The 15,767-nt window shown below is 41.1% G+C and overlaps 1 protein-coding gene across 1 annotated transcript; it reads left to right on the forward strand.

The window, feature by feature from the left end:
* The first annotated feature begins 290 nt into the window (after nt 1-290).
* Nucleotides 291-12,297, forward strand: adra1ab (adrenoceptor alpha 1Ab). The gene is made up of 3 exons (XM_021602552.2): nt 291-463; nt 5,312-6,674; nt 11,141-12,297. The coding sequence occupies exons 2-3, from the start codon at nt 5,741-5,743 to the stop codon at nt 11,704-11,706; spliced, it is 1,500 nt and encodes a 499-aa protein (XP_021458227.2). The 5' UTR covers nt 291-463; nt 5,312-5,740; the 3' UTR covers nt 11,707-12,297.
* Nucleotides 12,298-15,767: the final 3,470 nt, after the last annotated feature.

Genomic DNA, 15,767 nt, shown 5'->3' on the forward strand with positions numbered 1-15,767 from the left:
TGAATGCGTTGGCTTTTTATGACCATTTAGTATTTCTATTGATGTGTGTATTTTCTGTAATTTATGTAATCCAAGGCACATCTGTAAAAGACACCTTGGTCTCAGTATGACTCCCTGATAAAATAAAGGTTAAATAGCCTATGCTACTGATTGTGGACTATGAAATGTGAAAAGGAGATGTTGGGTGGTGGAGAGTAGGGGTGGGAAAGAAAGGAGGGTGTTGTCTCACACAGTGTTGAATATCAGGTGAAATGCGTCTCTAGCTGGTGCATTTCTCTGAGGGTAGCAGCAGCAGACAGATTCCTCAGGGAGCTACACCGGGTGTGTGCGTCTCGACATAACAGCCATAAATAGCCTACCGTCTGAATAGTTTGTCCAGTCCATACGAAAAATACATTTGCTTTGATCATACTTGTACTGTCAAAGAACGGTACTCGTTTGGGAGGCATTTAGGGATAACAAGGTAAGCCATTCCCATTTTTGCATGAAATGAATTTGATGAAATATTGTTGTTGAATTCTTATTCAAAACGAGCTGGTGGGAATGTGAGTCAACTCCGTTATTTCTAACTAAATTCAACATTTGCCTGTACCTATTGGATATTTGAGACTAGTGCAGAGACTAGTCTCAGATAAATAAATTAAAAGTAATGTACCTATCATTTGCTTTAATTATGTCTATAGCCTACTTATTCATGTTTAATAATTATGCTGTCCTTTTTGTCTACTAAATGTGTCTACTTTTTGTCTATTATATTGTAACATGTAAATTATTATTGAAAGAAGTTATAACTTTAATTTTTTTCTTTTAACAGTTTGAGAGGAAATGTAATGAGAACTGTTGACTATAATTGGAATGCATGGTCTGCCCTCAGTCATTTGCATTTTCAAATGTCCTGCATCATTTCACATCTACTTGCTTTCAATTAAAATTCAAAGAAATGTGAGACTTTTACAAATAGCCAATCAAAAACCTTTGAAAATGCCATGAGATAGGCATGACATTAGTAGACTATAAACAATCAGAACACTGCCTAAGAAGCACATCACTTTGCTTACTCCTCCTATATGTGGAATTTGTTTCACAATTGCTCCTCAAAACATGCAATAAATCAATCAATTATAATGTACCATAAAAAAATGCAATATGTAATATTTCTACAAGACAATCAGTCAACTATGAGGACTTCCTGTGCTATGAGAAAGCTTTGGTGGCATCACCAAAACAGTTATTTTTCAATAGCACTGAATAACTCAAACCATTGTTTGTGCACACAATAGTCTCAGGCTACATTTACACAGGCAGCCTAATTCTGATCTTTTTCCACTAATTGTTTTTTTGACCAGTAAGATCAGCTCTTTTGCCAATATTTGGGCAAAATATCAGAATTGGGCTGCCTGTGTAAATGCAGTATATTAAGGCTGCAATATTCACTGATAGGCATGTGCAGAATATCAAAACACCTGATGCTTGTTTGACATGCTAATATTTTTCTTTATGGAGACTAAAGTGGGAAAATCTGTCAAATCAATGATAACAATCCCAATCAATGAAAGTTCAAACCCACTAGGCACACACTGATTGAATCAATGTTGTTTCCATGTAATTCCAATGAAATGTGGGTTGTAGACTCCGTCTCATGCTACCACTAGAGTGAAAGCACCGGCAGCATTTAAAGTGACCAAAACATCAGCCAGGAAGCATAGGAACTGAGAAGTGGTCTGTGGTCACAACCTGCAGAATCACTCCTTTATTGGGGGTGTCTTGCTAATTGCCTATCATTTCCACCTGTTGTCTATTCCATTTGCACAACAGCATGTGACATTTATTGTCAATCAGTGTTGCTTCCTAAGTGAACAGTTTGATTTCACAGAAGTGTGATTGACTTGGAATTACATTGTGTTGTTTAAGTGTTCCCTTTATTTTTTTGAGCAGTGTATTTCACCTTGCATCAAAGACAAAGTAGTAGGCTACAGAACAAAGGAAATATGCCTCCAAACAGTTTAAAGAGCACCAAAAAGTGACTTGCCAAGTGTTTCGTAAGTGCCAGGTGCGTGCACTTAGACGCTTAGTATAAATGAAGATTGCTGAATATGCATTTATAGCATGGGGATCATTTATCATTAGGCTGGCCTGGACAAAGGAAGCTGACAAAACAACATATGGCCACAGGAAAATGAAATGTAGGCCTATAATAATAACTTCCATGATCATAACTTTAAATTCTATGAAGCCTGGGTGCAGTGCCAGTCTGTTTCTGTTCTCATGTCAAACATTTGACATGACTATGAGTGACAAAGAGTTAACATGATCGAACAGACTGGCACTCAAATGATACAAATGATATATGATGTATTTTCTGGTAGTATCTAAGGATAATTATTTAGAGATTGAGGTTGCCCCAGCTGAGGTCAGCATTAGCTGTCTAGCAGAGTTTGTTATCCTGCTTCACAAAGAGTCATACTGATTAGGACTTCAAGATATAGATTGCTGACATACAAGCAGGGGCGGACTGGGACAAGAATTCGGCCCTGGTATTTTATCCACACCAGCCCACGTCACAGTGCGCCTTCAACTAAAACAAATACAACATGTAAAAACACCACTGGAGATACAACTCTGCTCTAGCCATTTTGTTTGCCTCCTATTGCGCTGTCTTCTGTCTCAGCATCTTCTCTGCTGTCACTCTGTGCTTCCTCTTGTTCTTCTGTCTATCTGCCTGTCCGCTTAAGCCTTATACGTTATAAAAGCCAAGCGACTTAGGCTATAATGCTATATTGCAAAGTAGTGCCTTTCATATGTGTTCCCCTGAATCAACACTATTATTAATATCACAGGGCTCCAGACTAACATTTTTCCCTGGTGTCACTGGTGCCACTTACTTTTACAGCTGGTGGCACCAGCCCATGATTTGGTTGGACCCAAGTCATGACTAATCATCTTATAAAGTCATTCAAAGTGCTTTATGAAGAAGTCTAATATTTCAACTACTGAGGTATTCAAGAAATACATTTTTTCATCGAACACTTCCAAGCAGGAATGCATGGTTCAAAATATTTTGCTATGCAACCTGATCCAGTGATTATCAGGAATGTTGGTTTAACAATTAGACTTTAGTTGCTATGTTTTAGGACTTCATCATTTCCAGATTTTTTTTCTTCAATCGAGATGAATTACATCTTTATGCACATTTATATTGGGGTTTAACACCTGAGGAAGTGGAAACTTAAAACACATAACTAGATCGCTAGTAGCCATGTATTCATCCAACAGTAAATTGATTGTCCTAAAAAAAAACTTTGCAGTTGTAGGCTACTACCCATGAGACCTATTCCGAGTTCGAATCTCATCACAGACAACTTTAGCATTTTAGCTAATTAGCAGCTTTCCAGCTACCTACTACTTTTTAGCTACTTTGCAACTTCTTAGCATGTTAGCAAACCCTAAATGTAACCTTTTTAGCTAACCCTTCCCCTAACCTTAACTCTAACCTTAAACATTTAACCTAACTCCTAAACTTAACCCTAACCCTAACCTTAACCCTAACCCAGCAAACATTAGCCAGCTAGCTAACCTGGATTTATGTAAAGAATAATGCGAGATGCTCTGAGACCAGCTCAATGCTATCTTCTAATCTTACTATAGCACAAGAGAATTCAGCAATATGTGACAGCCTTATGAAATGTATTGGAAGTTCACAAGTAATAAGATAACTGAAGAAATGTTGCGACTGTGAGCAATGAATTGGACACAACTAGACGTTTCTGTGGTCTTTGGTTGAAGTGGTGCCCTGAAGTCCCTGAAGAAATAAGGTTGCATTTCTCTAGTGAGTAGAGATTACATTGAATGGTCTTTAGTGTTTTGTGGGTCTCGGGTTAATCAATCATCTTTACTGTACATCAACTGTCTTTGAATGTTTAGCTGTCCTTTTGCTGTTTTAACTCCAGTCCTTTAAATATACTGTACTGTATATGTAAGGGTACATTGTGGAAACACCAATATTATGTATTGCTCTACAGACTGCTTCATGATCATGACAGTCATCCTCGTGTTGAGTCATAATGAGTCATACACACACCTAGAGGTAGGTTAGGTCTCCCATACGTATGGTCATGTAATCATCCATCTAAGGCACAGCCAGCTTTAGATCCCCAGCCAGTTCTTTAAAAAAAAAATCTCATATCAAACCTTCTGGGCATCAAAACAACCTCTTATTGGCCCACCTCTCAGGCTTCTTTTGCCAACCCCCAAATCGGGCGCCAAACTAAGGAGCAGGCAGGCATACTGTACCAACTCCCCGAACTGTCATAACCGGACACTTATTAAGTCCAACAGCTCAAAGAAAAATGACAATACTCATTCCATATTACTGAACCTGGCATAACAACCCATCTCTTTGCTTGTCTTTGATCCTGCTGGACCATTTGACCGGCATTGCATTGCGATGGCTCTATCACTATCCCCTTTCCTGCTACACCAACATTTATCTCATCCAATGACATGCAAAATCTCCAACACGTACACCCAGAGTGGTATTGAGTGGAATTATCAGTCCGCTGCCCTTCAGAACTTTAATGCACTGCCCTCTGTACAGTTCAATCCCTGGCCTGTCATCTAGCTGCTGAGTAACTATAGGGAGCTGTGTGTGAAAATTAGCCTGTCTCAGTACTCACACACAGCCCGTTACAGAGACCAGCACATGTTGTTGCCTGATTTATGAAAATGTGCTTTTGTTTTATATATCTATTTATTTTCATAACCTCTATGCTTTGTTGGTTTCCCTCATAACTTATGTCTTGACTACCAATGATTCTGTGTCAGTGGAGCTGCTGTTTGAAGTCAATGGTTTTATGTATCAGGAGGTGAATCGACAGATAAATTTCAGTAATGTTGTTTGGATGAAAAGTAAATAGAAAATGCTATGTTTCTTGAAGCGGGACCTCTTGTTTACTCTGGCGGCATTGTAATGATGTGTGAAGTGAGGAAATCTTTACAGAGAAGCTCACTCTTGAGGAAGAATATATTTGGTAGTCTAATGCATATTTACAGCACGCCCATCATCTTATGTATATATATATATATATTGCTGTGTTGTGGTTTTATCTAGGATTATTATCAAAATGTTGAATATCCTTTAATGTAATGGATGCCTGGCATGTGTTTGTACTATGACGAATGCTTACTCAGTCTCAGGCTTATTCAGTCTTATTTGCAACAGTGACTACATTTAGCTTTTGCCATTCTGTAAAACAGGGATGGAGCCTGCGGGATGGCTTTTTTATTAACTGCTCTCTTTCTACTGTGTTTTTAGTGGGACTTCTGTTCAATGAAAACATCCCTCCAGCAAGTTTCTATCATGCCATTTCAGTCCCATCGTGAAAGAGACACCATAAACATATCGGATCTTGACTTTATGACCCAGAAAGCCCTGCAGCCAAACTCCAAAGACAGATGGCGCAACAAGCAGTGGCAGTGCTGAAGATTCACTATCCTGACCTGTCAGTGTTTTTAATGTTACTGCCAAAGACATGTGTTTTATGCAGGCATTGGCAAGGGCTCATGCCTCCTAGCATGAAAGATCTGTGATTGAAAAGGTACAAACTTCTCCAGTCCTGAGTCACAAGAAGGGCAAATACAAATGGTGGACTCCCAATGCCGGTGCGGAAGTTTGCATTTAACCAAACATGACAGTCAATCCCAAAGACATTCAACTAGTGAATGAACCGTAAATAAACCCAAAATGGTTCCCTCAGATGAGAACATCACGTTCCCTGTGTCAGAAAGCTGTCCCAACTGCAGTTCCTCCTCCTTCGCTGAGGTGGATATCACTAAGGCGGTGACCCTGGGCCTGGTGATGGGGGTGTTTGTCATCTTCGGGGTTCTCGGTAACATCCTGGTTATCCTGTCTGTGGTGTGCCACCACCACCTACGCTCCGTCACACACTACTTCATCGCCAACCTTGCGGCAGCAGACCTGCTCCTGAGCTCCACCGTGTTGCCGTTCTCTGCCACCTCGGAGGTCCTAGGCCGCTGGGTGTTTGGCCGGTCTTTCTGCAGTGCCTGGGCCGCCCTGGATGTTCTCTGCTGCACTGCCTCTATCCTCAGCCTGTGTGTCATCTCTGTTGACCGCTACCTAGCAGTCAGCTACCCGCTGCACTACCCTGCCATGGCCACTGGGCGGCGCGGCCTGGTCGCAGTGGCAGCTCTCTGGGGCCTCTCGGCAGCCATATCCGTAGGTCCACTCTTCGGCTGGAAGGAGCCCGACCCAGAGGACGAGACTGAGTGCCGGATCACAGAGGAACCGGGTTATGCTATTTTCTCTGCCCTGGGGTCGTTCTATGTGCCACTAGCTGTCATCCTGGCCATGTATTGCAAGGTGTATGTGGTGGCCAAGCGGAAGACTCGAGACCTGAGGGAGGGAAGGAAGAGGGAGGGGGGGATGCATACGGAGGGAGAGGGAGTGACACTGAGGATTCATCGGGGAAATGCCCCTGCTAAGCCAGAGGGGCAAGAGGAGGAGGGAGAGAAATGCATCATGAGGCGGAGACGCACCACCTTCGCCCTCATGCACCTGCTGAAATTCTCCCGAGAGAAGAGGGCAGCCAAGACTCTGGGCATTGTGGTTGGCTGCTTCGTTCTCTGCTGGCTGCCCTTCTTCCTGGTTATGCCCATTGGTGGGTATCCCACAATGCCTTTCCTTGCTCTCCCTATGTGCTGCTACCTGCCTTTGTTTTGAATTGCATGGAAATGAGAAAGTGAATGCGATATGAAAATGAAAGCAGATACAGAGACTTTTAATATGAAAAACACAAGTCTAATCAAATGTTGAATAGCAGTATCATAGGGAGTAACATAGAGCTGGGAATTGCCAGGGACCTCACAATACAATATTATCACAATACTAAGGTGCCGATACGATTCTCACAATTCTATATGTATTGCGATCCGATACTACGATTTTATGCAATTTGATATTCCAAACATATTGCTCACCATGTCTGCTGCAGCGGGACAAGAGAGAGTCATGAGAAAACAAGTTTTGATCAGTCATGGAAATAAAGGTGCTAATAACACGTTTGCTCACCCTTTAAAAAGAAGATGAATGAAGCCAGAGAAGAAGAAATGCCTGAGATTTGAAATTGATACGTAAGGGAAAATCAAGTCTGAAATTTCAAAATGAAAATCACAAACTTCATAAGCCTTTTTAACTTCAAATACACTACAACATTTAGGTGTCCTGGAAAGTTCTCCTGCAACAGGGAGATCAAATTACGATCATACATCTGTACAGCCGACTAGCGCTAGCTAATGTTAACTACCTACCTCTTTTTTTTGTAGATACTTGGAGTCATAGAATATATTATAATATCGCCAAAAAGAATCTTGCGATACTCTACTGTATAGATTCCCCCCCCCACCCACCCCCCCCCCCATCACTAGAATAACATCACTGAATGATTTTGCATTTTTCTCAAGAAAATAATCCCTAGAACTGATTTCCCATAGCAGCATATAAAGCCCCCTTACTGGATAGAATGTGATTGCCAATGCCTGACTCACAATGTGTCATTTTCTAGTCAGGGAAGCTTCCCTTCCAAATCTCTTAAAAATCAACCCCACCACTCAACTCTATTGAACTGTGAAATGTAAATCTTAACCTCTCAATGGAAAAGCACGAAATGTAATGGAAATGAATGCTTTTGAGACTGAAAGAGGGAATAAGCCACAGGACCTATTTTCTGCATATTTCCTGCTTCAGTGCACCAAAAACAATGGTAGGAGCCGTAAACAAATGCTATAAATGCTCTATTATAGATATTCAGCTCCAAAATCACTGGTGTTAGCTTAGCCATGGGATGAGTCATGTATAACAACTGTTCAGTGATTTGAAAGATAAGAGCTATACACTGAGTGTACAAAACCTTAAGAACACCTGCTCTTTCCATGATGTAGACTGACCAGATGAATCCAGGTGAAAGCAATGATCCCTTATTGATGTTACTTGTTAAATCCACTTCAATCAGTGTAGATGAAGGGCAGGAGACAGGTTTAAGAAGGATTTTTAAGCCTTGAGACAATTGAGACGTGGATTGTGTGCCATTCAGGGGGTGAATGGGCAAGACAAAATATTTAAGTGCCTTTGAACAGGGTATGGTAGTAGGTGCCAGGTGCAACAGTTTGTGTCAAGAACTGTAATGCTGCTGGATTTTTCACGCTCAACAGTTTCCACAGAATGGTCCGCCACCCAAAGGACATCCAGCCAACTTGACACAACTGTGGGAAGCATTGGGGTCAACATGGGCCAGCATCCCTGTAGACCGCTTTCGACACCTCGTAGAGTCCATGCCCTGACGAATTGAGGGTAAAAAAAAACAAAAAAAACATGTTTTTGTCCACTCAGTACATATGATCATGTGATGATAGATGTACAGTCAAACCCAACGTTGCCTCACAGCTGTCATCAACATCGTTAATACCCCCACAAGCCTGTGAGAATGTGATTAATGAAATGCCAAAAAATGGCTATGCAGACTTTAAAATCCTTGATTGAGGATCCGATAGATCTGTAATTCAAGATTATATGGAGATTAGGGTTGAACTAATTTACTGTAAATTAACAGATTATCAAAAGGCCTGCTGATGGTCTGGTTCCCGAATACACATCCTTTGGTCTTGGGAAGTGTAGCTGAATCTATTCAGATTCTGTGCACTTCTAATCCTACTTTAGAATTCATTTATACACAATTTCTTGATGGAAATTCAATGAGTCCGATGTTGGAATAGCCTTTTGATTTATTTGTGTTTCATTGTATACATAACAACAGAGTCTACGACCCTGGTCTCCCCTCTTGAATGCTCCGTATACTTGTCTGTTTTCTTTAGTTGTACATCAGGAATTCAATTACTGCCATGGAGAAGCAGAGCAAATGAAATACCAGTGCTAAACCGAATAGGGTTATACTTCAGGGAAGAAATGAAATGAACAAAAACACTATTCATTCTTTTATTCCAAAGCCATTATAAACAACAACCATAAAGGGCATGATGTTGTGCGCAGTAAGCCGGCGCCCCACAATCACCCTTCATCTTTCCAAGGCAGCAAAGAATTACTGGAGTCATGCATTTCAATAGAAACAGAACTTCAGACCTGCGAGCCCAATATTCTATGTCAAAGCTAATGCCCCTGAGATTCTCAGACTATAGGAATGAAAGAGTTGAATGTTTTAGACCTTTAGAGACAAAGCTCTTCAGATAGAGAGATACAGGTACACTACAGATCAAAAGGTTGGACATTCAATCATGTAGTAACCAAATAAGTGTTAATAAACAAATCAATATATATTTTGAATTTGAGATTCTTGAAATAGCCACCCTTTTCCTTGATGACGGGCTTTGCACACTCTTGGCATTGTCTTAACCAGCATCATGAGGTAGTCACCTGGAATGCATTTAAATGAACAGGTCTGCCTTCTTAAAGGTTAATTTGTGGAATTTCTTTCCTTAATGTGTTTGAGCCAATCAGTTGTGTTGTGACAATGTAGGGGGGGGGGGGGGGGGGGGGTATACAGAAGAAAGCCCTTTTTGGTAATAGATCAAGTCCATATTATGGCAAGAACAGTGCAAATAAGCAAGGAGAAACGACAATCCATCATTACTTTAAGACATGAAGGTCAGTCAATACGGAACAATTCAAGAACTTTGAAAGTTTCTTCAAGTGCAGTCGCAAATACCATCAGGCGATATGATGAAACTGGCTCTCATGAGGACCACCACAGGAATGGAAGTCCCAGAGTTACCTCTGCTGCAGAGGATAAGTTCATTAGAGTTACCAGCCTCATAAATTGCAGCCCAAATAAATGCTTAACAGAGTTCAAGTAACAGACACATCTCAACATCAACTATTCAGAGGAGACTGCGTGAATCAGGCCTTCATTGTCAAATTGCTGAATAGTAACCACTACTAAACGACAACAATAATAAGAAGAGACTTGTGAAGAGTCTTCTTCACAAGAAGAGACATCATTGTATATTTTCCTTAGTTGCTTTAGTTAATAAATGTATATTTTGTTACGCCTTATCTCCACGTTGTCTCCCTTTTGTTACGGGCTTTGAGCCGGTTCGTGACACTTGCTTGGGCCAAGAAACATGAGCAATGAACATTAGACTGGTGGATATCTGTCCTTTGGTCTGATGAGTATAAATTCGTGGTTTTTGGTTCCAACTGCCATGTCTTTGTGAGACGCAGAGTAGGTGAACGGATGATCTCCGCATGTGTGGTTCCCACCATGAAGCATGGAGGAGGAGGTGTGACGGTGTGGGGGTGCTTTGCTGGTGACACTGTGATTTATTTGGAATTCAAGGCACACTTAACCAGCATTGGTACCACAGCATTCTGCAGTGATATGCCATCCCATCTGGTTTGCACTTAGTGGGACTATCATTTGTTTTTCAACAGGACAATGACCCAACACACCTTCAGGCTGTGTAAGGGCTATTTGACCAATAAGGAGAGTGATGGAGTGCTGCATCAGATGACCTGGCCTCCACAATCATCTGACCTCAACCCAATTGAGATGGTTTGGGATGAGTTGGACTGCAGGGTAAAGGAAAAGCAGCCAACAAGTGCTCAGCATATGTGGGAACTCCTTCAAGAATGTTGGAAAAGCATTCCAGGTGAAGCTGTTTGAGATAATGCCAAGAATGTGCAAAGCTGTCATCAAGGCAAAGGATGGCTATTTGAAGAATCTCAAATATAAAATGTATTTTGATTTGTTTCACACTTTTTGTGTTACATGATTGCATATGTGTTATTTCATAATTTTGATGTCTTCACTATTATTCTACGATGTAGAAAATAGTAAAATAAAGAAAAACCCTTGAATGAGTAAGTATTCTAAAACTTTTGACTGGTAGTGTATGTTGGCCTTCCATACATCTTATCAGATAACCTTGAAGTAAGTACACGGTGAACACCAGAATGTCTGAGCTGCCTCTGCTCATCCTCTTGCTGTATTCAATACAGATAAGGGTCAATAGGAAATGCAAATGATTCATGATTCATATAGACGTTGTGAACTACTGTACTTGCTATATTGACAGATCCGTTTGTGTGTGATTTCTGTCTGTGTTCTTTCCACAGGCTCCATATTCCCATCGTACAGGCCATCTGACACCATATTTAAGATCACCTTCTGGCTGGGCTACCTCAACAGCTGTATCAACCCCATTATCTATCCCTGCTTCAGCCAGGAGTTCCAGAGGGCCTTCCTCAACGTTCTGCATGGACGCTGCCTCAGACAGGGTGGCAGGAGCTCCAAGTCTCTGGGGTTTGCTCCTTCCTATAGTCCCAGTCCTGGTCCATCGTCTCTTTTTAGATCCCAGCCTCACGCCTCCTCCTCCTCCACCCCCCCTACCCAGCCACGCCGAGCCGCCTCCCCAGCCTCTCATGCCTCCTCCTCAGCCTCTCACGACTCCTCCTCAGGCTGCTGGAGGACCTTCTCTGGCTCATCTTCCTCGGTGGGGGTGCCAGGCCATACCCAAAGTACCCGGGTCCACAGTAAAAGCCTGCTGAAGGTGTGGTGTTTTGCAGCGGGGGAGAACCCGTCCCAACAGGGTGCTGCTTGCCTGAGCCCCTCAGCCCCTGGTGCTACATGTCAAACGAAAGTCCATTGCCACTCCCTGGGAGCAAGAGGGGAGGCTGTCTGACTGGGAACACTAAAGGATTCTGGGTAATTAAAATTTCCCCCAAGTTCTGGGAAAAGATGTGGCACTTATTGGCATGAAGTTAAGACATCTCTCTCGAGACCTGCTGGAATCAGTCAGTACAGCTATTGACATAAAGCTGATGTGTCTTCATGTTTTGGGAAATGGGAGAGAGTACACCCACTGAAGAAGATACTGTAACACACCTGAAGGTAGAGATGTACTGTACTGTATGTGCTTCACTGTAGATGTATGTACAGTATGAATCAAAAGGATACACAGTGTCAGTACAGAAACTGAATAAAGAGTACTGAGTCAGTAAAGAGACCAGAGTTGGGGAGTAGCTGATTACATGTAACTGCAATCAATTATGTTACCAGCTAAAATATTGTAATCAGATTACAGATACTTTAGAAAAACTAGATTACTTCTTGGATTACTTTTAAATTCAGAAAGGCTGTTTGCGAAAAAATACATTATGATACCTTTCTGTTTTCTCAAATCAAAATAAAATCAAATTTAATTTGTCACATGCGCCGAATACAACAGGTGTAGACCTAACTGTGAAATGCTTACTTACAAGCCCTTAATTAACCAACAATGCAGTTTTAAGAAAAATAAGAATTAAGAAAATATTGACTAAATAAACTAAAGTTAAAAAATTACAAGAGTAACAATAAGGAGGCTATATACAGGGGCTACCAGTACCAAGTCAATGTGCGGGGGTAGAGGTTAGTCGAAGTAATTGAGGTAATATGTACGTGAAGGTAGGGGTAAAGTGACATTGCATAGACTATAAACAGCAAGTAGCGGGGTCAATGCAAATAGTCTGGGTAGCCATTTGATTAGCTTGACGGTAGAAGCTGTTAAGATGCCTTTTGGAACTAGACTTGGCACTCCAGTCCTGCTTGCCATGTGGTAGCAGAGAGAACAGTCTATGACTAGTGTGGCTGGAGTCTTTGGCAATTTTTAGGGCCTTCCTCTGACATTCAATTGAGCATTGATAAAAAGGAACAAGTTTAAGATAATTCCAACTGAGTCTGAACACAAGTTTAGGACCACTATGATGACACACCAAATGTGTTTGATGGATCCGTTTTGTCTTGTTCTGATGTCTCTTAAGGGGAAAGTAATCCAAAAGTACCTGAAAGTAATCAGATTACGTTACTGAGTTTGGGTAATTGCAAAGTTATATTACTGATTACAATTTTGGACAGGTAACTAGTAACTGTAACAGATTCCATTTAGAAAGTAACCTACCTAAACTTGACAGAGACTGAATGAAAATGTGCTTTCTGGTCACCGAAGATTATTATTTGAGGATGATGTCCAGACATAGGTTCAATTTACCGTCCATACTGCTACCTTTTTTTGGACAATATTTATGACAAGCTTACCATCATGTGCAGTTTTCACGGTGCTTTGTACTGAAAAATGTAACGCGTGCTCGGCTCTGACTATGTAAAGTAGCTACTGTGCTGCTGGTGTGTATGCTTGTGTCTTGTGACAGTGGTCTCTTTCTTTACCTACTCAAATAGCAGAACATGCACAGCTAGATACTCCGACACACTAGACCCAGAGAATGAGCCAAATACCTGCTATGCATTGCAGGATGTTATAGTTCATTGATCAGTAAAGATAAAGTCTGTAAGAGTCTGTGTAACCCATTTCAATCTTAAATGCAATGGAAATTGTGTAAAATATAGAAAATATTTATTATTATGCCTCTCTCCAATCATAGTTGAATATTTCACTGTATCTGCACCAATCCCCAATGAAAATTAGACATGTCACCTGTTGTTTTGCCTGTGTGATGAATAATTATAATCAGGAATGCATGGCCTTTTTTAGCTGTTAGTCAGCCGTCAATACATAGTATTCCAAACATTAGGAACACCTTCCTAATATTGAGTTGCATCCCCCTCATCCCTTTTGTCCTCAGAACAGCCTCAATTCATCGGGGCATGGACTCTACAAGGTGTCGAAAGTATTCCTCAGGGATGTTGGCTCCAATGCTTCCCACAGTTGTGTCAAGTTGGCTGGATGTCCTTTGGGTGGTGGACCATTCTTGATCCACACGGCAAACTGTTGAATGTGAAAAACCCAACAGCGTTGCAGTTCTTGACACAAACCGGTGCGCCTGGCACCTACTACCAGACCCCGTTCAAAGGCACTTAATTATTTAATCTTGCCAATTCACCCTCTGAATGCCACATATACACAATCCATGTCTCAATTGTCTCAATTGTCCCCCTCCCCTTCATCTACACTGATGGAAGTGGACTTAACAAGTGACATCAATAAGGGATCATAGCTTTCACCTGGATTCACCTTGTCAGTTTGTCATGGAAAGAGCAAGTGTCCGTAATGCTTTGTACACTCAGTTTATTTAGTATGTTATGACTTCAAATATCCATATAGCCACTTGTTAGACACCAAAATACAGGGAGGTTCCAACTTATTCCCATTAATCCAATCGGTCCAATAATAAACAACTTGAGATATTTATTGATTGTAATGGTCATAGCATTCGTTAATAGTCACACACAGTCCGGTTGTTTGTCACACAGTCTGGTTGTTAGTCACACAGTCCGGTTGTTAGTCACACAGTTCCAGGGTTGGTTAATGAAGGAGAGATTTTAATTCAGATAACAGATTCTAAAGTGGTATGGAAAAGGTCAACTCAAAAATGACACAACAATTATCCAATAAAAATAGATGAAATGATACCAAACAAAACAACACAATAGGATGACAACACCTGGATAGGTATTTTACTGCTTTGAACAGACTAGGGGACATACTGCCATCTTGTGTCATGAGAGTGTACTTGCGCTCATAGGACTGAGCAGACCATTTGTCCTGTGGGGATTTGGTGAGCCTACAGCAATTTCCCAAAGTCGGTCCGGGGCCGTTTTTGTTTTTGCCCTAGCACTACACAGCTGATTCAAGTAGCCAACTCATCATCAAGATTTGATTATTTGAATCAGCTGAGTAGTTCTACAGCAAAAACTAAAATGTGCACGGGGGCATGACTGACTTTGGGAAAACCTGGCCTACATTACATTTATTTATTTTATTGAATCTTTATTTAACTTGGCAAGTCAGTTTAAGAACAAATTATTACTTACAATGCCGTCCTACATGAGCTGAATAAGTAGAGAGGCAACATTGACGTCTGTATCTTTGCAAGAGGCCCCTTGGAGAGTATTGAACATTCAGTAATGTTTCTGAATGCTCTGTAATTCACAGTATAATTGTTTGGAATTGTTTGACCGATTTGGATGTTTAGCCTTACTATTCATATTCATATGGTCTTTCCTACACAAAGGTTTTAATATTGTTGTTAATATTGGGGGGCGCAGTAACCTTAATACAGGGCACTATAGGGCTAGACTTAAACACTACACACAAATCAAATGTCAGGGCGGCAGGTAGCCTAGTGGTTAGAGCTTTGGGCCAGTAACCGAAAGTTTGCTAGATCAAATCCCTGGCATTTAACCCACTGTTCCTTGGCCATCATTGTAAATAAGAATTTGTTCTTAACTGCCTTGCCTAGTTAAATACAATTTTTTTTTTAAAATATGTCACTTGAAACATTGATTAATGTGCACTGTCCCTGTAAAAATAAAATAAACTCAATAAACTCAAACATGATCATTGGCCATGTGATGCGCTATTACCAAGGGTGAGGAGTGGAGAGAGGGAACCCATTCTACCCCCTAAGGTCAGCACACAACAATCACCAAAAAAGCCAGAGGCTGAGTTTTGTTTTTGATCTTTATTTGTTTTGGTTATTGTTTTTACATCACCATCCATGGGATTTGACACTTTCCATAGAGAGCAAGCATCCTCAAAACCCCACAGCCATCAAGACAAACACCATCACACAGTTTCACTTTCCCAATCGGAGGGGGTTAGGTGGAGGGGGAGGACAGGGGTGTGGGGTGGGATTTGAACAGCATTATCAACATCCAACCTAAAACTCTCAATCTGTGTTTCGCTTACATCACATATTAGCGTGGCATATAAAAACATCCAAACTGACAGACAATAAGAAGGAA

The sequence above is a fragment of the Oncorhynchus mykiss genome, chromosome 5 (assembly GCF_013265735.2).
Source record: "Oncorhynchus mykiss isolate Arlee chromosome 5, USDA_OmykA_1.1, whole genome shotgun sequence".
Lineage (NCBI taxonomy): Eukaryota > Metazoa > Chordata > Actinopteri > Salmoniformes > Salmonidae > Oncorhynchus > Oncorhynchus mykiss.